General features: G+C 35.8%; 3 protein-coding genes across 4 annotated transcripts; 1 reads left to right on the plus strand and 2 right to left on the minus strand.

The window, feature by feature from the left end:
• Nucleotides 1-1,129: 1,129 nt before the first annotated feature.
• Nucleotides 1,130-13,731, minus strand: LOC128874391 (eIF-2-alpha kinase activator GCN1). 2 transcript variants are annotated; one of them, XM_054119149.1, is made up of 14 exons: nt 13,618-13,731; nt 13,028-13,097; nt 12,846-12,948; nt 11,962-12,157; nt 11,534-11,873; nt 7,636-11,449; nt 5,976-7,461; nt 5,263-5,899; nt 4,844-5,188; nt 4,571-4,764; nt 4,277-4,488; nt 3,840-4,093; nt 3,526-3,747; nt 1,130-3,425 (listed from the first exon to the last, which is right to left on the minus strand). In XM_054119149.1, the coding sequence occupies exons 2-14, from the start codon at nt 13,040-13,042 to the stop codon at nt 3,297-3,299; spliced, it is 7,947 nt and encodes a 2,648-aa protein (XP_053975124.1). In that variant the 5' UTR covers nt 13,043-13,097; nt 13,618-13,731; the 3' UTR covers nt 1,130-3,296. The 2 variants fall into 2 exon arrangements, with proteins under 2 accessions (XP_053975124.1, XP_053975125.1); XM_054119150.1 differs by having other exon boundaries at nt 13,028-13,078; nt 13,618-13,705.
• On the plus strand, nt 13,710-14,701 carry LOC128874396 (peptidyl-tRNA hydrolase 2, mitochondrial-like). Its single transcript, XM_054119154.1, has 4 exons — nt 13,710-13,850; nt 13,955-14,135; nt 14,223-14,408; nt 14,489-14,701. Exons 2-4 carry the CDS (start codon nt 13,977-13,979, stop codon nt 14,669-14,671), a joined length of 528 nt encoding a protein of 175 aa, XP_053975129.1. The 5' UTR covers nt 13,710-13,850; nt 13,955-13,976; the 3' UTR covers nt 14,672-14,701.
• Nucleotides 14,702-14,846: 145 nt separating this feature from the next.
• On the minus strand, nt 14,847-23,464 carry LOC128874392 (tetratricopeptide repeat protein 28). The gene is made up of 14 exons (XM_054119151.1): nt 22,862-23,464; nt 22,199-22,456; nt 21,736-22,138; nt 21,094-21,651; nt 20,707-21,002; nt 20,164-20,629; nt 19,685-20,092; nt 19,238-19,615; nt 17,709-19,160; nt 17,135-17,637; nt 16,702-17,064; nt 16,384-16,621; nt 16,092-16,310; nt 14,847-16,014 (listed from the first exon to the last, which is right to left on the minus strand). The coding sequence occupies exons 1-14, from the start codon at nt 22,883-22,885 to the stop codon at nt 15,374-15,376; spliced, it is 6,207 nt and encodes a 2,068-aa protein (XP_053975126.1). The 5' UTR covers nt 22,886-23,464; the 3' UTR covers nt 14,847-15,373.
• Nucleotides 23,465-23,604: the final 140 nt, after the last annotated feature.

The following is a 23,604-nucleotide window of genomic DNA, read 5'->3' on the forward strand; positions in this document are numbered from 1 at the left end:
TCGACGAGATATTTTCGCTATCGCGTGGCGTAATCGAAACAGGAAGAAAGTATAAAAATAATCTGTGTACGTGTAACGTTTTTTCCTGTGGATTATTACACAGAGTGGGAGCATAATTCACAAAAAATGTTTCCTTCTCCAATCGCACTGTGAATTACGTCCCTCCCTGTACTATTGCAAATTGTTTTAATTGTTTACATTTTGAATCGCAACGAAACATCACACAGTCCACGAATTGTTGGTCTTCAGACAATTGGGAGCTAAGAAGATGGTAGAAATCATAGCATCGATGTGCCCGGGAATTAAGAATTCGAATAATGGTATAATTATCAACATGGATTACGAGGCATGTGTAAATTTATGATAGTAGAATTTGAAATACTTCGTCGAATAGTTCTTAAAGTAATAGTTTGTTTGATTGTACGTGCTTCGATTTTTTGAAACTTCAATATCGCAACACTTGCAATGCACATTATTTTCAACTTAATTTTAATATTCACTTTTTAATTTTTTTCTCATTATTTATACTTTCTATGGTAACGCTATATAATTTTATACACAGAATATCTTGTAAAGTATACCGCCTGAGAAAAATGAAAGAAAAATGAATTCCAAGTCAGGAACAAGGCTTATATTTACATTTTAGAATGAATGGCTATTAATTTATGGCTGAAGTTACAAATCGAAGCAATAACGTTTATTGCTAAAACAAAAGTGACAGACTATGTTTCTATTTTTTAAAGATTTTAGTCCCACAAAAGGAGAATGAAAATATTATACAAATTATTTAATTTAATTGCACAAATTATAATACTTCTAGCTTAAGTATCTATCGTTTAATAAATACAGCATGATTTACAAAGACAATAATTGTTACAGCTGACCTTTCTTGAATTTTATGAGATAATACTACAAGCAACAAAAGAATTACTCATCTTAAGGAAAGAAATCGAGAAAGCTTCACCAATTTGATAGAAATTACTTAACTATTAAATGTTAAAATAATAAAACATACAACATGTACAACATAACTTTACAAGAACGATAAACAAAATAACTTAAAGTTTATCATTATGAATCCGTGAATTATGTCCTTTTGTTCCCCCAACCAGAAAACATTTTTATTTAAAAACAAATATATTTTTTGATTGCATAAATGAAAGAATGCATTTTTTCTGTACATTTTCCTATTTGTGTATACGATAGATTTTATTCCTAATTTATTGTTCCGCGTCGAAGATAGAAATTTTTGTAAAGGATCACTTTTAAACGCCGCCAAATTTTTCGAATAAAAAATGAGTGTTTGCAAATTTACGAAACTATGTACGAATCTCTCATGTTTCCTGTTATAGTTAGAACACGATCAACGAGTTATCCCTATCATATATGAAATCTACCATGCCATTAAAAGTAGAAGTCGTTTCATTGATTTTGTTTCACCTGTAATAAACAACTGATCGCATTCGAGTACTTGAAAATCTAGAACTTATTACATAGCAAAAAGGGCATAGCTGAAAAAGTATAAATTATATAAAAGTCGTGACGCCAAGAAGCAAACGCACGTGACTTGTGTATGATAAATCTCGAACTGTGATGCTTTCGTTTAACTCTTGGAAATGTGGTAACGAACTTCGTCGAGTGATAAGTATTATTAAATGAAGTTGTATATAGATATATTGTGTAACGGTATAAAGTAATTGGACGAAGCGTTAGTTACAAATACGATGAATTTTGCGACAGGTACAGGTAGGAAATTGATTCATCAAATATTTTAACATCGAGAAATGCGTGGCAGTCGACTCTCATTGCATCCACGGATGGAGCGATTCAGTCTTAAACGAACAATAGCAGAATTTATGTCGGATCCAGAGAATTCAAAACGCATTGTCGTCTTTTTATGAAAATCCCGGGGCTCGGAAAGACAAAAGAACAACAACTAGGTCATTTTCAATGTGTAATTTTACTTAAAATATTGGGCACGCGTTACTTCTGGTCCATCGCATCATCGTCTCTTGACTCCTTACAAAAAATGTTAGTAAATATATTATAAAATTTACAAATGAGTATTTTAAATGCTTCAAAAAATGAGGCAATATTTTTGTGAGATTTATAAAAAAGTTCTTTGTTGCAAAAATATGTGCTAGTAAAAAGTCTTAGCTTATTTTCAAGTTTTACGTTCTTTCTTACTTTTTTTTTTTAATCATCGAACAAAGGAAAATAGGAAGATGAAGTTTCGACATTGCAGGAACAGATAGCTTTTAAAAAGTTACGTACAAAAGTACGAAGTCCATTTTTTCTCCAAATTGGAACAGTAGAGTGTATGTACAGGATACATACTCGAATTGTGAACAACGTGAGTAATGCAAACAATTGAATCGAATATCTAATAGTTCGAGAGATAGAGGAACAAGCTAAGCATTGTGTTAAAAACGAAATAGATCTAGGACGAAGACGCTTTAGTGATAGATCTAGAAGTATCGCGTCAGAATGATGTGGCTTAAGCTGCCTCAACAATCTCTATAAGTAATTCTAAAATATAAACTATATACTGACGTATGTAACTACAGTACAAGACAGTGCAACACGCTTATATGACGATAAAGCGTATCACTGTTGGAATCCTCGATAGCGAGTAAATATTTTTCTCAATCCACAAGTATTCAAATTAAAACAAACAAACGCTCATTTTTCGAACAAAATAAAATAGCCATGCATTTCTGCTGAAATATGTTCGACTTTCTGTATGAATGAAGATAATTTATTTTCAACCGTAATACGCACAACGGATACCAAATGATGTAAAATATCGCGTATAAATAGAATATACATTGTGAATGTACAATACCGTTGAAATTTGATTCGTTTCTTAAATTACATTCATCATTCTGGTATCCAAGTTTAATGCGTTTTCCATTATTATTTTCTACTGTTTCACTTACAAATGTGTGCCTTTCTTGGTACAAACTCGATATAATAATAATGAAATTGTAGAAACTCATATTATTAATAAATCGGTCGTAGAAAACATTTTTTATGGAAGTATCTACAATCGCTATTTGAGTTGTTCGGTATACAGGATACCTTAGATTAAGTAACTTGAATGCCATCAAGCGATTGTTACATTTTACGATGTTTAATTGGTTATCGAGATACAATGTTGAATGAACTAACTTCTTTATAATGCAACTAGTACACGAACAGTAAGTCTCTTTATAAAAATCGATCGAATAATGATGGATAATACGATTATTAAAACGGGTGCAGCGCGTAATGAGCCCCAGGACGCGCAATATCTCTCACGTGAGTAAAGTATCGTCTAATTCTTCTATTTTGCCTTCAGGCTGAGAAAGAACCTTGGACAACACTTTGCTAACTACATCCGACAAAGATTCCCGTGCGCCAGCATCTAAGAAATTCATACAGCGCTGAAAAATATAATTTAAAAAATAAATAAAGACATCATTTTAAGCTCAGAAATCTTTTGAATAATTTTTTAAAAATACAATAGATGAACGCGTATCTTACCCGATATTCATCTTCACCTTGTCTCAACCTAAGTACTGCTATGAGAGCAAGTTCACTGTTGGCTTTCACATAACCATTTTTCTCTTTTGTTCCATTTACCAACATAGGTAGAAGCGATTTAAGTAATTCTGGTGACATTTTCACAGGTGGTAGATTACGAGCCAAGTGAATGCAAACCCTAGCCAATAACTGCTTCACATCGTTGCTGTTGTTGTTCATTGACTAAGCAAAATCCACAAATAATTAATATATACATAAGTATAGAATAGGATTTCACAAATATAAAATTTGTATATTTTCGAAAGTGTTCTTACCCTAACGAAAGGGGACAAAATTTGTTGAGGTATAGATTCTCCTTCATTCATAAGATATTGAAATAAATAACCGCAAGCTCGTACACCATTCATTACTATTTGTACTCGATCCGCCGCCAAATACGAAAGTATTACCGCCGTAACACGATCCTTCTCTTTACTGTTATAAACTGTTGTTGGAGATTCCTTTAGCGTTACGAATAATGCTGCGGAACGCCCATGTCTGAGCATCCAATCAACACTGCTGTCGGTACCTACGAATATTTAATTGGCTAGTCTATAATTTTTGCAAATCTTTTACACGAAATATAAATTTACTGTCTATTAATATTAAATGTATATTATACAAGAAATAATGGACGACAAAAAGTCATTCTCATTTAAACAATTATACGATACAAAAATTTGACGCAATTTCAAGTATACAAGAAGCTTACACAATAAGTGATCATTAAATGCAATGGCAAGTTGATCTGGACTAAGCCATCGTACGAGAGCTCCGAAACAACCAGCTACAGCATTTCTCGTAACATCATCTGGATGACCAAGCATACTACTTAGAGTAACAAATACTTGTTTTTTCATCGGTTCTGTCATTTTGTCACCAGCAGGTGTAAGCACGCCTCGCAAAGCTTGCAACATTGTTTCCCTGCATAAAGTATTTTTCGGTTAAGAATATTTTTTAGGACCATACGCGAAATATATGAAGAAAGAGATATTACACTACTCACCTAATAGCTGGGTCGTCGCCAGTTTTTATGCCAGTATGAAGTTCTGTAAACAGTGGGTCAACACGTGTATGAATTATAATAAGATTACTTAAAGCGTAAGCAGCTTTTAATCTCACTTGTCTGTTACTATCGTTTAACGCTCTCAAAAAGGTAGTTTGCAGTTGTGGTAAAAATTGCTTTAACATGACTCCAACCTATCAAAAATGTATAATTATCAATTTCGTATATTCTCTAACGCTTTTTGTTTATACTCTCTATGATAGTCTAACTCACTTTGCCAAGTAGAATTGCAAGAGTTTCCAAAACGGCTGCTTTAACGCTCCAATTGAACCGATCTCCAAGAATTCGGATTAGTGGTCCAGTAATGTGCACCACACTGGGTTGTAATGCAGTTGCACTAGTTAATTTTATAACTTCTCCTAATCCTTGAGCTGCCTGCTCTTTAGCTTCTGGTAAACCGTTTAATATGGCTTCTCTGAATATCGGAAGAATTGGTGTAATTCCCTTCGGTAAACAGAATCCAGGCAATAATTCTTGTCCCTTTAAATCGGATACGGCAAACCTAACAGCTTGCCTAATGTCTTGTACATGTGCAATTTGTTGCTCAGATGCTAAAGTCTGAAAATCAAAATGATATGGTAATACCAACTGTGTTAATTAGAAAGTATGTATGTTTAAAATAATAGCCTCACCTTAGTAACAGCTGTAAGGGCTTCCCAACTCATTTGCAACACATCCTTATCATCATCCGTAAATAAGTGAATGAGTCCTCGTAACAATTGTGGCACATACTGACTATAATCTGCACGAGTGTCACGGCAGAAAGCACACAGCAAAGTTGCTGCGCTTCGTCGTCTGGATGGATCGTTTGCTCTTGTAGCCTCCATAAGTTGATCCATGACTGTTCTAACGCCAACTTCATCATTAACAGATAGGATAACAGCTTGGCAATATTCTAACTCTTGAACTTCGTTTGGCGTTCCTTGAGCACTAGAGAGAGCAGTCAACAATGCTGGCAAAATTTTATGGAGGAACCTTGTTAACGCTTCGCCTGCGACACTCGCCAATATTGACAATGCTTTTGTATTAACAGGAGGAGTGGTTAGTTGAGGTACTAAATATGGCAAAACGACTCTAGACTTGATCGCCATTACTTGACGCAGACCGTCTAAGGTGTTCTCTGCTTCCGCTTGATCTGGCGAATTCAATTGCGTTAACATTGCTGGTAGTATGTCATCCAGCGCTCGAACCCCTACGGTCGAATGTAAACCGTCAAAAGTTTTTGCTGCTGCTTGACGAACCTCTGGCAATGGATCACACAATGCTTTTCTGAAACCAAATGTTTTATTACCTTTTTATCATCAACTAAGATTATGCATTTAATGTTTGTTTCAAGTATATTTACCTCACTGTTGGGACCAAACTAATAACAAAAGTTAGCACCATATCCTTATTTGTGCTTGCCATAATTTCCGATAACCCGATACATACACCTTGACGTTGATCAGCCTGGTCACTTTGCAGACCTTTTTCTAGAATTGGTATGATCTCTGGTAATACTCTTTCACCTAACTTTCTAACGAGGTCTCCCAAAGTACGCGCCGCCACTTGTCTTTTATCGTAACTTGTGCTGGCCAAACAACCAAGTAACAGAGTGAACAATGTAGGTAATATTTCTCGCAGTGTTCTTGGAGTATTTGTTACAACAACCTTCCATACATGAAGAGCAGCTTGACGTACCATCAACGCAACGTCTGATCTGCCCATATATAATCCAGCTAAAACACGATTTCGTCTTTCCGCGCCAAGAGCATTAATGATGGCATAATGTGATTGTTCAGTTCCGAAGTTATCGTCCTCGCTGGCTGTTTCTGTCGACATTTTTCCAGAAACACCAGAAATTCGATACAACAAATCTCCAAGTAACTGTACTGACGAATATCTGATACGCCAATTGTCATCAAAAAGACCCTTCTCTAGTTCTGGTAGCAGTAACATAATCGCAGAGTCAGCGTAAAGGGTAACAATACGTTGACCTGCTCTAAGTGCGGTCTCGCGCACGTATTCATTCTCGTCAGCCAGAGCTTTCAAAATAGGATTGATAATCTGCCCAATATAAGGTGTGAATTCAGTGGTAAATGCGCTTGGCATGTAAATAAACATCATGATGTAACCATCTTTAACGTGCGGAGCTATATCCGTCCTTTCAGCTGTACTGATAATCTCAGGCATGAGTTTATGAAGTTTCTCAACGCCAAGTCCTCTCACAACTTCTGAAAGACCCTGGGCAGCACCTGACCGATCGACACTACTTGTTTCAGACGTGAGTGTTTGCATCAACCAAGGAAGTAAATCTTCGAAACTGGATTCACCCATTCCTCGCACCATGGCACCTAATGCTCTCGCGGACACGCTACGTACTTCTGGTACAGGATCCAATAAACTTGTTTTCAAACCAGGAATAATAGTGGGCAAGTATGGAGTTAGATCTTTCTGATCAGTCAAGGAATACATATTTCCAATAATTTGAGCTGCCATTTTTCTTGTTTCCGTCGAGCGATCTAAAAATGCTCTTTGTACTACAGGCATGATAAGAGCCAATGACGGAGCGTCAATGAAATGTACAAATTGTGTATCCAACAAAGTTTGAAGACAAGTAGCTGTCTTGTGGGACGGGTCTTGTAAAGCTTTTAACAAAACTGGCACGATAGCTTGAATTTCTGGATTACGAATTACGCTTCCAATAACTTTCAGTGCCTCTGCACCAGCTTCTTGGACTTTAGTGTGTGAATCGCTAAGCACTTCTATTAGTTTTGGAACTATGCTTGGTAAACAACTGCTTAATTGTTTTGGTGCACAGTATGCCATTGCACCCAATAATTCAACGGATCCTTAAAATATAAAAGAAGTTTGTAACATTTAGAATTGCCTTTTGGAACAACTATTTTTGAAAGTTTATATATCTAGTAACAGCGTGCAATACAATAGCAAGCATGTTAAACACGTTTGTGTTTCTTTTATATAATCCCTTTGGTACTTCCACTCTACAACAGTAAATCACTTACCGGTCTTGGTTCTCCATGAGTCTTCCTCTAATGCTGCTAGCAAACTAGGAAGAACAAGTTTCACTCCATGTGCAGAGAGTTTACTCATAACTACTCGAGCTGTATCATCGGTAGCTGCTCTGACATACTGACTTGAATCTCCAAAACACAGTAGCAGATGTGGTAACACATGAACAATATAAGGTTCGAACAATCTACCGAGCATCGTGCATAACATTTCAAAGGCGAATAACGCTCCTTCTCGATGCCTATAGTTCTTTTTATCCTGAATGGCATTAGTTAATGTGGTCATAATATCAAGCTGTTTCAGAGCGAGTATTCCCATACCCTTGATTATACCTGCTAACCCATAAGCCGCGCCTTTACGCTCCCCATATTTGTCTGACTTTAATAACTGATCCATTAAATTGTCCACGATCTTCGGAGCATCTTCCTTGATAGAAGGTACAAGGTGTGGTAAGCAATTGGCCACAGCCTCCTGCACTTGTTGCGAAGGAGTGGACAGAGCAGTGATTAAGCGCATGACTATTGGTTTAATACGCGGATCATCCTTATCCAAATGCCTTGCTAGGGATCCCATAAGAATAACTACTGACTGTTTGATCGAATCGAAACTGCCAATCTTTGGTGCTTTGTCCATAAAATTTTCGAAAACTGGTAGCAAAGAAGTTATATTTATCTTTCCATGAAGATCAACAGCAGCTACAGCAGCGGTTAACATTTCAGTGCGGACAGCTTGGTTTCTGTCGCCTAAACCAGTGGAAACGAAGAATTGCACAAGTTTAAGTACTGTATCAGCAGTGAGGAGTGGTGCCATTTGAGCTAACGCAAGTGCAACACCTCGCCGCGGACCCCATGTATCGATGGGTTGTTCGACCACGCGACCAAAATCGTTTAATTTCGGTGGGATCATAGCTAGTTTTTCCTGATAAAGCTGTAGTAACCTGTCCAAGACTCCTGGCACCGAATGTGGAACATTAGTTAAACACTGTGCCAAAGCACAGGCAGCAGCTTGCTGTACAGGTTCTACCGGATGTGCGATGTCCTGAATGAGCTCCTCGGAAAGAATATCTGCCTGTGCGACTAAATTTGCTGCATTCCATAGCTCGTTAGCCAAAACTTTGTTATCATTGCAAACATCGAACCTAGCGATCCATATTCTCCTAGTAAGATGTAAGATTTGTGCAGGGTCTTCTTTATGAGATGGAAAGGCTTGCCTTATGACCGTTAATGCTCTTAGAGCTGCATCTCTTATCGTAGATAAAGAATTTTGTAAAGCACCGATTAAAGAATCTATATCCATGCTAGTTGCTATTGCAGTACCTGGTTGGCCGCTACCAGATTGAGCCACGTCTAACAAAGTTGCCACTGCGTGTGTCTGTACTCTTCCAGTTGTAATTTCCATCAATTCTATTAATAGATCGAACATGTGTTTACGCGGAAGTAATCGGGGATGTCTCACGTCTCTTAATTCGGAAGAAGTTCCTCTTTGTTTAGCGTGCTCCTGTATTATTTGTAGTCCTTGCACGATCATACTATCGTCTTTATATGTTAATAAAGTCTTCTTTATAAATGGGAAAATGTAACAAAAGGCGGGAGCTGTGAATAACATTTTTTGTTTAATCGTAGTTGTGTGTAAAAGATTTAATGTTCTTTTCACTGCAGCATCAAGGTTTTCTTCTTCCCAGGCTTGATCCAAATCGCACTGTGGTTGTAATTGCCGCAACGTAACATGTGCCACTACATCGGCTAAAATTGGATTATTTCCTAATGTGACTACTTCTTTTAAGCGGATATATAGGTCAGACATTGCAGGAGCAGCTATTGGTGATCCTAGATTTTTTAAGATTGGAGGTAGGAGGTCTTTCAAGTAAAAGGAAAGTTCTTGGCGATTTCCACGCGCTGAACATATAATCAGGGATACGACATTGTCTATTCTGAATTTCAACTCGATCAGTCTTTTACGAATTGCAGCTTCCTTTATGAATTGCGCCTTAAGAATTTCTTCTTGTTTAGGCGTTAATTTTGGTTCCTTTATTTTCCCTTCCTTTTTTTTCTTTTCGTACAATTCACGTCTTAATTGAAGTTCTTCTTGTTGTTCCTTAAACGAGTACGCTTTGCTCTCTCTTTTCATATTCATTGAATTGAGTATATCATTTTTATCATTTGCTGGCAATACACTTTTATCGTACAACTCTCCTTCTGGAGTGAGGTAAGTAAAGTATTCGTCTTTAGTGACTTTTAAAATATCTGGATCGTTAAGTTTACTCGTAACGTTTGATATTATCGCGGGCAATATAATATCTGGTACAATTGATACCACTCTCGTTAAGGCGTTTTCATAACTAGGATTGAGTTCGTAATTTTGCACAAGCATTTTTTTAACTTCATAATTAAAAGAACATAAAAAATCTTTTGGTACAAGATTGTAATTCTTTGCAATTTTAAACCACAAGTTTGGCATTGCTTTAAGTATCGCAGGATGATGAGCTGGTATCAATGCATCTCTTGTCATTTGCATTGCTGGTAACTCAAACAAGAAAGAACCCGAACAAATAGCAAGCAATCCATCAGCAAGACACCTGCCAGTTATTTCTCCTGTAGAAGAGTCTTCTTTATTTTCTTTATCTGTCTCAGATTTAATTTTTACATTTTCTAAAAGTTTATTGAATTCTAGTAGTAGTTCTTGTGCAGGCGCGTAGGTACCCAAACCAGTTACAATCTTTTTAACAAATGGAAAGCAACATTTTCTGGTGTTGAATTTTGGAGCTGTTGCGCATATTACGATTGCTCTGTGAATTCCATTCAAAGCTTTTTCATTTAATCTATCGGAAAATTCTGTGATAAGTCTTTCACAAAGTAACATAAGGTGATATAAAATATCATCACCGCATGTTGCTAGAAATTTTTCTGAGAAGAATATTTGGTCATCGATTGCATTCCACAATATAGTTTGTTTGTCATTTTCTACTTGATTTGCAAGGACGAACTTGAGGAGTAAGTAAGCAGCAACCAAACCTTCTGTTACCGCAGTTGGTTGCGTACATTGCTGTGTAGCTCTCGTTATCGCTTGTATAAGTAATGGTGTTATTGTTGCAGAATACGAAGCTACTGGTGTAGAAAAGAAAAGTTTAATATAAGCAGTACGCACTGCAGGAGTTGAAGTTTTGGCAGTCATTCCTTCCTTAAATGCATCTATTATATTTTTCGGAACAGTTTTTGAAAATTTGTTAGACCATAAAGCCATCATTTCGAGAGCATGAATTAATGTTTTTTCATGAACTTCAGTTTCTAAAACTTTGATAAAGTGTTTGCAAGCAGTTTCTGCTAATCTTTGAACACTACTGCCTGAAGCTGCATTGTAGCTAAGATTACCAGCTCCTTGTAAAACAGAAATCTTATGAGTTACAACCGTGAGTTTTCCTTCTGATCCATGAAATACTGCAAACACAGATGACAGTAAATCTTCCAAAGCAGTAGCATCTGAACATTGTAGAGCGAGTCTACGACAAGCTCCAATAGCCTCGCTTCTAACTACGTCTTCCTTAGAATGCAAATTCGCAAATAATCCTTTGCTTATATCTTGGCTGTACTGACTTAAATCAAGACTTAAACCACTTAGAGTATGACCAATAGATTCGATAATAATTTCTGGATTCCTTAACATTGCTTTTTGTAAAGCAGGCAGTAACTGACTTTTAAATTCATCGTGAGATATTTTACGTAGCAGAGGTACAGCAGTTTGTACTACATATAGGTCTGGCTTCTTTTTGCAACTGATAGTCACTTTTATAAAAGCATCAATTATGTTTGTCTATAAAAGATAAATAAAAATTAATTTCATAATCTTATCACATAATAAATAAAAACTTTAAAGTAATATTAAATATTGATTTACCTTTAGCTTCCCCACCAACTCGTTTTTCTTTGTATTTACCAAATATTTTGTAAGTAAACTAGCAAGAACGATTATACCATTTCCAACTTCCAATTTAACCAGTGCTTCTAGATATACTGTTTCTATCCCTTTAACGTTTGACCATTGATGTGCTAATAGTACATACACTTTTTCTGCCAGTTTTTTATCCATAGTTGCCAAAGCTGCTGCAGTTAGATTTGCTTGTGCCTCTACAAGTTTTGGTAATTCTATACTAAAGTTTGGATTGTTCTGAGATCCATACAGAAGAATTAATGCTGACCATTTCAATGCAAGGTATGCAGTTAAAGCAGTTTTCAAACTGTAAAATAGTGTTTATTGAATATACATTGAATGTCAGTGCATTATGTCAAAATATGTATGATTGAAACATTTATAGGATTACATACGTAGGAACTACATTTTTATGCCAAGAAGCTTGTTCTACAATGACATTTGTCATGTGTTTCACAGTAGATTCTTGTTGTTTTTTCAATAACTCCACAATTAAATTTTTCACGTATGATTGGGAGGCTGTATCCTTATATCGATGTAAAGTAAGAGATATGGTTTTGCAAATTCCATTAACAATTTTTTCATTGATGCCTAAAATATGAAAACAATAAATAGAAAAAGTAGAAATCAATAAATAATATACTTTCTGTTTCAAATTCTTTCATTTTAGTTTTTGTAATATGAATTTCAATTTATATATAATAAGAATATACGTAACACCAATTGATATATTTGATTATGTATTTTATCTAAAAAGTATAACTTAAGGAACAAAGTTACAAAATTATGTGTGACAGTATACTAATATCCATGGTTGTCTAAGTACTATTAGATTTAAAACTATGAGATAAAGGATTTTGTGTGCAATATTATACAAATTTAAAACATGAAGAATATTTATTTTTAATACAAGTTTTAACAAACAGTCAAACATATTTATTCATTCCATTGCACGAATAGCTAACTAATGTATAGTGTATCATATGTACATATTTACTGTAACAGTAAATATTTTCTGCAATTGATAATAAAATCTAAACACTAAAAAATATGAAAATGATGTGTGAAAGATGATATAAAATCTCTGAACACTGTAATTAAAAAACAATATTGCATTGCTCTCGTACTTAAATTTCAATTGTCACACAACATCCTGTACCCTAATATGTGCTTTAATTTATATTTATGAGAGAACATACAATTTTCTTTCCTCAGTGGTAAATACTTTTAATCTACAATACAAGTTCTTATAAAAAATAAATCTATTATCGTTCCTTACCAGGATTTGACAATACATTGACGACATTTTGCAGAACCTCTCGCCGCTCGTTTTTACTAGCGGTTTGAACTCGAATTGGCAGATCTTTCAATGCTTTCGCTAACTGTAACAAAATCAATTATCAATAGTTAGTAATTATCAAAAAATAATACGGTTTCTCAACTTCCACGTGACAGACTCACCTCAACATCCGCCATATTTCTTCAAAAACCGAACTGCTTTAAAGCGCCACCCTTCGCAAAATTGTTATTCCTTGGAATTAGACATCTTATCAAATCACACCATATGCACATACTATGTGATAAATGCACTCATTTCGAATAAAAAGATAGTGTATTTAAAAATATTTACTTTAATAAACATATTAACATTCTATGTATTACAATTTGTCACCAGAATTTATGTCAATAAATGATGTAATATTTAATTTAGATTTTACATTATTTAATTTTAAAGAAGATAGATTATAGTAATGACCATTTTAATTACATATATTTAACCGTTTCGTAATTGTAATTAAAAAGATATGCTTTCATTAAATAATACAAACTCCAGAACGGAAAGTCAGAATGCTACAAATAATTATTATAATCTATAAATTGTTTAACATGTAGACATGTCATTTTACATTTATAACAAAATATTAATTAATTAATATTAATAATTAAATTATTTAATGGATCATATATAATATAATGATTTATGATAGTATTTGTACAATAAAAAATTTGAGAACAGTTAGAGAAATAGATCAAATTTGATTCATAGTTACCATATATTGAGTATTCACACAACTCTGTGATTCATGTGTTAATGATCTCTGCATACAACTGCATATGAATACAACTTGTGCATATACAAATGGATGGTTTGAAATGGTTTGAAATAGATATCCTAACCTCATTCTTAGTTGTCACGTGGAATAACTCTGAGTCCACCCAAATTAAAAGAAAGAAATTAACGCCAACAAAGACTTAAAAAATGTGCTAAATTGTTTTAATGCATGTATGTATGGTCTTAATTCCTCCTTTTTATTATTAATCGTGTTACCTATAATACTAAACATAAAATATGGCATAATCATGAATAAAAATTTTCAAATATTTTAGAATTTTACTGAATTTTGATAAGATGAGTATCTTTGAAACGTTCCTTGAAAATGCTGCAGACGCAAAAGTAGTATTTACCGTTACAGCAATAATGGGTTATTGTTTATACAGAATAATGACAATATCAAATAGAAGAAAATTAGAAGCTTTTGAAGATTCTAATGACTCCTCAAACAATATAGTAAGAAAAAATCAAATCTGTATAATTATATTGTTTCTCAAAAACGAAATTAAGACAACAAATAATCTTATTTATTCTTCCACATAGGTATATACAGATGAATACGATAATTACAAGCTTATTTTAGTAGTTAGAACTGACTTAAAAATGGGAAAAGGAAAAGTTGCAGCACAATGTGCTCATGCTGCTGTTGCAGCATATAAAGCAGCTACGAAAAATTCTAAAATTTTAAAAGCTTGGGAAGAATGTGGACAAGCCAAAATTACTGTTAAAGTATGTATAGAATGAGATAGAATAAAATCTGTATGATTATTTGCTTTAAATCAAATAATTGTGACTGAAAAAATACTCAGGTGGACAATGAAGATGCTTTAAAAGAAGTGGCAAAGCATGCCAGAGCTATAGGACTTTTAGCAAATATAATACAAGATGCTGGACATACACAGATAGCACCAGGAAGTAAAACAGTATGTGCAGTTGGTCCAGGCCCAGCACCACTAATAGATCAAGTAACCGGGCATTTAAAATTGTTTTAATTATTTGTCAAATAAAGGTACTTAAATTTCTTTTTATTTGTGTTTTAAACTTATATTTTTAAGTCTAGTTTCTGAATTTAATTTATATCTGTAAACTAATTAAACACAGAATTATCAATATATTCTTCAAATATTATAATTTCAAATATATCTCCATAATTTCTGTAAAAAAAAGACCAACACATAAAAAAGAAGGTGACAATATATTTATGAAAAATGGAATAAGTACAAGTTAGCGAAATACATACTACAATCTTAAATTCATCTTCAGTCTGTCATACGTACAGTTAACTAAGTAGTAATGTTTTACACATAGCAATACGTGTTTTCATTCAATAAATTTCAATGCAACATTATCTTACACGTTCATCTTAATAGTAATATAATACATTTTTGCATCAACAAATATATAGGTATAGCATTGGGTGTTACTGTAAACAGTATGCTTTTCATATTAAATTTTATTAATTATCAATGTAAGTGGAAATGGCATTTACTGATATCATATTAAAAAATAGATCTAGAAATAATATCAGGTAGAATCATATTGCTATATAGTAAGCAATTACCATGAATTGTTCCCAGCTCTAATTACAAAACTGAAAATTTGTTTCCAATAAAATATCTTTCATTCTTTGGTACCCAGTACTATTATCCACATTTAAAATATTATTTAATGCTTATAAATATTATATAAATAATCTATACTGGTGGAGGAGGTGCTTTTCTATGTATTTTGTTAGAACTGGCAGCACTGCATTGTGATTCAGCGATAGATCTACCGTCAGCCTCGTCTCTTCGACATAATTCCGATTCATTTTGCATCCAGTTTTGAGTTTGATTATGATTTACTCGCGTCGATTGAGTTTCTTCATTCTCGGGAACGGAACCTACTTCTTCTAATAATTTTGATAAAGATGGTGCCAAACCTAACCCTAAATTTCGCTCATGATACACTTCTGATATTGTAGGTGTTAATTCACGTGTGAGGCTTGTGAGAGATGTGGCTACATTCCTTAAATTTTGATTATGCGTTTCTGTGGGTTGCGTAGAATCAGACTGAGAACAAATGTCTTCAGTTGCTGTAGGATGACGAGGTTTCCTCGGAGAATTAGATCCAATTTCTGTTCTGACACTTAATCGTTCTAGAATAGTTGCTGGTAACGGTGGTAATGGCTGCCGTCTTAAAACTGTTGCGTGACCATTATCCCAATCGGTTACCGAACTACTTGAGCTAGACCCAGGTCTTATGCTTTGTTCAGGATAAAGATTTCTAATATGTGTTTGATGGTTTAAGTTGAGTGCTACAGGAGGACTGGGAGTAAAAGCAACATCCGATTCGCCTATAAAATACGTATATACACTTTTAATTTTTTAATTACCATGTACTTATGTAATTGTGGATCAAATTTATGTGTACCTCCTCCACTTTGACATGGTTGTCGAGATGTTGGAATTGGAATATTTGGTGGTTCCATAGTTTTTCCATCGGGTTCACCTCGATGTCGGACATAATTTGCAAATGCGCCTCCTAATCGTGGTCGTTCTATGACATTCTTTTCAGTATGAGCAACAGAAGCTAGGCTTTCCATTGAACTACTGGAATCTAAACTGAGGCTTTTAGGTGCTTCTTGCGTGTCTAACAACATATTCATAAATTAGTGTATTTTACTTTATCAATACTTACTAATTACTAATCAATATCAACTTACCGAATAAAGCAAGAAGAGCTTGTAGAGCGAATTGAACAGCTCTTCGCGATGCTTGTTTTCCTGTCCTTAATGTGACTTCTGATTGACCAACTTCCATAAGGTCAAATCCTAAACTTGCAAACAATTCATGAGACCCTGATGCTCTCCATACTTGAACTGGTAATGTAACTTCTTGGCCTTCTGTTGCGCAACTAGCTCTTCTCATTGCTGAAATGACATCTTCTGCAGCTTCCGGTGCCTACAAAGTACAGAGTAACCATTTTTAATCTACTATAATATGATCTTTTATACTGCAATGAGTCAACTGTCGCTTGTTACCTGTAACAATCGAGCAAGCGCGTGTAGTGATGATGGCCCTAATCCTAGCAATGCTTGCAAACTTGCACTACATCTTGTTAATCTTTCTTCAGGATCACTTTGCGGGAAAAATACAGAGGATGGTATACCGTTTCCAGCTGGTTCAAATCTGAACCCTACCGACATTAACAGTTCTCGCCAGCCCGTGGCTGCTCCCACCTTATTTTCAATACTACGCTGAGTTGTATACATAGCATTTTTTTGTCCACGGTGTATTCGTTGCAATGATTTTTCTACTAAATGAAGCGTTACGCGTAGAGCGTCACGACTTTGTTCAGGACCACCGCGCAATAGTTCTGCAAGCGCTTGTCCCATTAAAGCAACCTAATTAAATAATTGGTGAATTATTACATACATATAAACATTTGTATTACATTAAATTTTTTAGGCCTACCTTGTTTGATAATCTTGCATCCCCCCCAACAAGTAGCCAACCAGCCCAATTTGCAGGATGTGCAAAGTGTCTCGTATGCTGAACTGTTTGCATAGCTTCTGCCAATGCTCTTGATGCTCTAGCACCTTGTAACATAGCACTATAAAATGCTCGTAATAAAATACTACCAGCTGTGGGCGGAACCGCCCACATTCCTATAAGTACACATTGCGCTCCTGCATTTAACAAAGCCTTAGCTAAATTTTGCACACCATCCGATGTAGCACTTGTATTTTCTGTGCTGCTCCAACAGTGACCACTCGATATTACAACCAAACGAGCAGCTATCCTCAGCTTTGAGATGTCTGAATAACTTAGTAAATACTCTGGTCTTTCAGAAGGCTCTTCGCATTGATCAGCGGTTAATACTAAACTGCTAGAATTCCAAAAGACTGGTACTGTCAAATGTACGCATTCTGCATCGGGTAAAGATCTTAAAACAGCCGATCTAGTTGCTTCCGCCCCTATTAATAAAGATAGAAAAAAACAGCTTATTAAGTACCTTTTTAATGTTCATATGTGCGTTGATACTTACCAGTTAATGCACGGGCTTCTAGTAACTCAGCAACGATCTCAGATTCTGTTTCAGTAGAAGCTACGCTTTCAGACCATCCATATTCTTCTTTAATTTCTTCAGGAAGTACGGGATTTCCTGCAACTAATGCAGCTACTGTTGCACCGCCTTCAGGCATAGGCGTTTTCGAGCGTTTTCTCAGCGCTGCAAGGGATGGTACAACCAATAAAGAAAATCTTTCGCATAGATAATCTTCTCCAGGATTTGATTGTAAAGCTGGAAGTGGTGCCAAATACAGCGACTTCTCCACTACCATAATTAATTCCTTCCTTGCAGGCGGTAAGAGATCTTCGAATGGGGCTAAAAGTAGATCGTAGAGGACTTGAATCGGTAATGGTGGCTGCCATGTAGGTCCTTTCGTTCCTCGTCCCCATCGTGCACTTCCTGCTCGTGAACTAACTGATCCCACACTAAATAAACTACTCAAGCTATAAGAACTAGCATTAAGGTGATGTCCTCTTGATGGTATTTTTGCTTCTTCGACAAGTTCATTTGTTTCATCCAAGAGAGCTTCTCGCGCTTGCACAACTCGTTTTTCTAGTCCCATACCGTCATCCAAAGTAGTAGAATGAAATCGCAAGAGTCCTCGACCCGGAGCTAAGCACCAAGCGTGCAATTCACATCCAACTTCACTATAATATAATATAACACCGCGTTGTCTGTCAATGATTTCCGAATAATGCGCAGCCTCATCCAAACAGTTACTTTTACATCGTCTCGATCTTTCTGCCCAATTTAAAGCTTCCTCGGCTCTATTCAAACTGATCAATACTTTTTGTAACATTCTATATGTTTCTGATAATAATTCAGACTTGTTTGGTTGTCCACAGGTAAGAACCGAACAGGTTCCATCTAATGATTCTAATAAATTTGCTGCCTTTTCTAAATGTTCTACGGCAATTAACGCTTCACCAGCTTCCCAATGAACAAGGCCAAGCCTGTGTCTCAATCTAGCTGCTTCTTCTCTTCTTCCTAATCCTTCGGACAGTGATAATCCAGATTGTAAGTAACTCAAGGCTCGTGATAAATCACCGCACAAATGATGAAGACGCCCTAAACTAGAAAATGCAGCTGCTCTTGCCGGTTGATCTCCAGCTGCCGCCGCAAGGCTTAAGGATTGTTCTTGTAATCTTATAGCTTCTTCGAATTGTCCTAATGCTTCTTGGGTTACACCCAAATTTGCGCAAGCCCTCGCTTGTAATCCAGATGCATCTAAGCCTTCAGCAATTGAAAGTTCTAGTTGATGATGACGTAATGCAGAATTTGGATCATCCATTAATAAGTGAACCGCTCCTAGTCCGCTTGCAGCTTCTGCTTCAGCAGCTTTATCTCCAAGTCCTCTAGCAAGAGCAAGTTGGTGCGATAAACAGCTGACAGCTTGTTCGTGGTTTCCTAATGCAGCATGTACCCTGCCTATAAAATTAATGTTGTAAATTAATAACATGTAAATAAAAAATTAATGCGTTCAATAGTGGGTGTTTGAGTTTTACCTAAATCTCCATACGCTGCGCCTCTTGATTCGGGGCTGTCGACTTCATGCGCAGCCACTAACCTCTTTTCAAAGCAAACTAGAGCTTCTTGTAAATTTCCAGTTGCTTCTCGAGCTCTACCCAATCCTCGATACGCCCTCTCTTGTTCTCTTATACTTTTCAGCTTTGTAGAAGCTGCTAATTGCTGTTCATGACATTTAATAGCTTCCTCTGGATCTCCTAAAGCTTCGTAACAATCGCCTAGATTTCCAAGTGCTCTAGCTTTGTCTAATAAAGCTGTTCCTGTAGTTAGCGGTTCCAAAGTTGCCAGTTGCTGTTCAAAATATCCAATTGCATCTTCGTAATGTGCCATGTTAAGTCTAGCTATTCCTAAGTTTCCTGTTTAACAGAAGAATAGTTAATGTTAGTGATAAGTTCAAATTTTTGTAGATAACAAGTAAATTTTACCTAGAGCTTGAGCTTCGACTCCTGAGTCCGCTAATTCTTTCGCTCTTTCAAGCTGCTCCTGATAACATTTTACTGCATGCGTGTACTGACCCAACGCCATGTGTACCGCACCCAAATTTCCGTGAGCTCTACACTCGCCACGCAAATCTCCAGCTTCTTGTCTTAAAGTTAATTCTTGAGTATGAAATCCTAATGCCTTATCAAGATTTTTTATCGTTCGATGTGCGATACCTAAAGCTCCATAAGCAGCAGCTTCTAGGCTCCGATCACCCGCCTGCCGGGCTAAATTTAATTGTCGTTGATGCATTTTTATTGCTTCTTCAGCTTCACCAAGACGCAAGAGACAACCACCAATATTCCCCAAAGCTCGAAATTTTCCAGCCAAATGCTTAGTCATATGTGCAATAGCTACATATAAAAAATAATATATATTTCCAAGGTTTTTTATTGGCATTAATGGAAACGTAATAATTTCTTACCCAAATAATATTTTTGGCATTCCAATGCTGTATCTAAATTTTCAAGAGCTAGATGTGCTAATCCCAAATTGCAGTAAGCTCTTCCCATTCCAGATTTATCCTGTAAATCTTTAGCTAAGGCCAAATCTTGATCATAATATCTGACAGCTTCGCGATGATTACCTAAACAATAATGGGCGTAACCTAAGAAGTGACATGCTTTTGCTTCTCCTTCAACATCGTGTAGCTCCTGAGATAACATAAGGTAATTTTCATAATATGGAACTGCTTCTTCAAATCTCCCACGAGATGACAAACAATTGGCAAGATTAAGTAAAGCACACGCTTCTCCAGCCGTGTCTTTTAATTCGCGTGCTATAGCTAAATGAGCTCTATAATGCCTTAACGCTGCTTCGTGTCCCTGTACAGCTTGATATGCTACTGCTAAATTCCCATGTGTACTAGCTTCTGAACTACGATCATTGACCTATATTGAACAATTAATTTTACAATATAAATTTGATATTTGTATGTAGTTTAAATAAAATAATTCAAATAATTTACCTCTTTACTTATTGTTAATTCTTGTTTATGATATTTAATAGCTTGTTCGTAATATCCTAATGCGTTATACGCATTCCCGATGTTTCCATATGCTCTGCCCATACCAGCTTTATCTCCTAACGATCTAGCAATTCCTAAATGAGCTTGATGCAATTTAAGTGCAGCTTCATGTTCACCAAGTAATTGATAAACAATTCCTAAATTGCTGCATGCTCGTCCTTCGGCTACTTTGTCTTTTGTAGCTAATGCAACGTCAAGTTGTCTCTGGTGCCACAGCTTGGCTTGTGCAAGATCGCCTAAATAAGGATATATTTGAAAGAAATTTTATAATAAAATTCATTTCCTCATTGGTTTCCTCATTATTTTTCGTTCCGAAAAGTTTTTCACCTGCACATCTTGCAGCATGACCCAATCCAGCATAAGCTCTCATTTCTATTGCTCTATCGCCGAGTTCTTGAGCTATTCTTAGAACATTTTCGTGATAAGCCATTGCTTGACCGAAATTTCTTCGATAGTGATGAGATGATCCTAAGTTACTAAAAGCTCTTGCTTCCTCTACGCGATCTCCTAATCGTCTTGCTATTCTTAAGTGCTGGGTGTGACAATCAACAGCACTTTCAAATTCTCCCATTGCTAAATAAACTGCTCCCACGTTACCTATTTCTCGTGCTTCCTGAAGTCGATCTCCCATTTGTTTTACTAACTGAACGCATTGCTTATGGGAAGCAAGTGCATTTGGTAAATCACCAATAGCTGTATAAACGTGACCCAGGCTAGTTAAAGCAGAAGCTGCAGCCTGAGTGTCTTTGCACTTCATAGCTAAAACCAATTGATACCTGTGTGCTGTTAAAGCTTCCTTAAAACTGCCTTTGCTAAAATATGCAGAGCCCAGATTTCCATGAGCTCGACATTCACCCTGTGTATCTCCTAAAGATCGTGCCACACCTAAAAATATTTTTACTCGAAATTTAAAAAGACATCCTATCAAGGTGTACTTATCGTTTTACTCATTGTCAAACTAATACTTACCTAAATCTTGTTGCATATAATTGATAGCTTTGTCCAAAGAATTTAATGCCCAATATGCACTAGATAAAGCAGAAAATACAGAACCCCTTAATTTTAAACTACAAGAACCGATAGTAAGTGCAGCTTCTAATACACCAGCTGCTGCTTTATACTGCCCTGCTCCAAGAAGTTCTTGACCAACAACAGAAATAACAACAAAAGGAGATTCATCAAGTTTCATTGCACGTAATTGTTGAAATGTTGGTTCTAATGTCGCACGTAGCGGAGACTTTAAAGATGCTTCTACCAAACCAGATAATAATTGACAATTAGAAGGATCGTGTGCCAAGCCTGTACTAAAGGCCACAAGGGCCTCCCCATGTCTTCCTAAACATTGTAATGCTACTCCTTGACGGTAATATGCCTGACAAAAAAAAGTTTTATTAATTATTTAAAGAATAACAAATAAAATGCATAACTCTACCTTTGGCCATTGAGGACTGAGTTCAGTTGCTCTAACAGCATCTTGAAGAGCAAGCGCAAATAAACCCATTTTGAGTCTAGCAGCAGACCTGTTTGAATACAGCACATGGCTGAGCGGATCCAAAGCAAGAGCTTCTGTGTATAAGCTTGCTGCAAGCGCATAATCACCATTTTGACATGCTGCATTGCTACGACGTACTGTTTCTAAGAATAGAGACCTTGATCCAGCAGCCAAGGCCGACGTACCTTCGGGTTCCACCTTAAACATTCATGACAAAATAATATTTTAAATTGGTATTGTTAATGAATAAATTCAAACATCAATTTTGAACTTATATAATATTGTTCATTACAAAATAAATAACTTAAGCAAGTGTAATATCTGGGATGTCTGTACTACATGTTTACTTTATAATTTAGAGAATTATAATAACATAAATTTGCATTTAATTCTATTGCAAGTAAATACAGTACACATTGCTCCATGCATATAATTACAAAAACACAATTTATTATTGAGTTTTTAAATATTAAATAAAATTTCACGATAATAAATGAAAAAAATATAAAGTACAAAAATTTATAAAATGACACAGTTCTTATAATAAAACTTGGAAAGGATAGTACACGTCGAAACATATACCGTAAAGAATCGTGTCGTTACCTCAGAGATATCCCTATGAGACATTGCTTAAGACGAGCAGGTAGCATCCTCCTGCATGAGCATTATCTGCGGCAAGGGAGCACCATTAGATAAGGCCACGCATTTTAGAGTATAAGGCCTTTCTAGGACTTCCCGCACCACCTTCCTTTTTCTCACTCACATTTATTCTCCGCGAAGCGCTTGCTTCCAAATTTTTACGACACTCACCGAATGGACGTTGACATTAACTACTTCGTCCTAGTAATCAGAGTATTTGCTAGGATGAGTGAATTGGTTCGATTAATAAAAAGAGAGGGAGGAAGGCGTCTTAGGGGGGCACCCACTGCATTCCTCAGGCACAGCCATCTTGGAATGTGACCCCGGGTCCCCCCTTAGGCCCAGAGTGGGGCCGGCACTGCTACTTCTGTACTCTTCATATATTGGGCCTCATATATATATATACACACATCGTAAGTCCATACTTCTGTGTAAAAGTGCACATGCACAGAAACGAACTGTTACGGGTACAAAACAGACGTACAGAAATTTAAGTTTTCTTCATTTTTTGTTTCTCAGTCTAACTGTATGAACTTTAAAACGTCGTATTATTTTAATTATAAATATTTTATGCATATTCTATTTATAATTGCATTGATATTGCATTTTTATTCCATAATAATTTAGAACTTGCTATGATATTTGAGTAACTTTACATCACATAAAATAACGAATTAATTGTAAGAATCAGTACTCGTAAATGTATC

Source organism: Hylaeus volcanicus, chromosome 3 (assembly GCF_026283585.1).
Source record: "Hylaeus volcanicus isolate JK05 chromosome 3, UHH_iyHylVolc1.0_haploid, whole genome shotgun sequence".
Classification (NCBI taxonomy): Eukaryota; Metazoa; Arthropoda; class Insecta; order Hymenoptera; family Colletidae; genus Hylaeus; species Hylaeus volcanicus.

Bases quoted from the DNA above. Each gene is read 5' to 3' on its own strand.
- LOC128874391 (XM_054119149.1), bottom strand. The intron at 7,462-7,635 runs GTAAGTGATTTA...TTATATTTTAAG, and splicing joins CTCATGGAGAACCAAGACCG to GATCCGTTGAATTATTGGGT. The intron at 5,900-5,975 runs GTAAATATACTT...ATTTGGTTTCAG, and splicing joins AGTTTGGTCCCAACAGTGAG to AAAAGCATTGTGTGATCCAT.
- LOC128874396 (XM_054119154.1), top strand. From the start codon at position 13,977: ATGAGTATCTTTGAAACGTTCCTTGAAAATGCTGCAGACGCAAAAGTA. The intron at 14,136-14,222 runs GTAAGAAAAAAT...TCTTCCACATAG, and splicing joins ATGACTCCTCAAACAATATA to GTATATACAGATGAATACGA. The intron at 14,409-14,488 runs GTATGTATAGAA...AAAAATACTCAG, and splicing joins AAGCCAAAATTACTGTTAAA to GTGGACAATGAAGATGCTTT.
- LOC128874392 (XM_054119151.1), bottom strand. From the start codon at position 22,885: ATGTCTCATAGGGATATCTCTGAG. The intron at 21,652-21,735 runs GTAAGTATTAGT...AAATATTTTTAG, and splicing joins TTATATGCAACAAGATTTAG to GTGTGGCACGATCTTTAGGA. The intron at 19,161-19,237 runs GTAAAACTCAAA...TTAATTTTATAG, and splicing joins CGCAGCGTATGGAGATTTAG to GCAGGGTACATGCTGCATTA.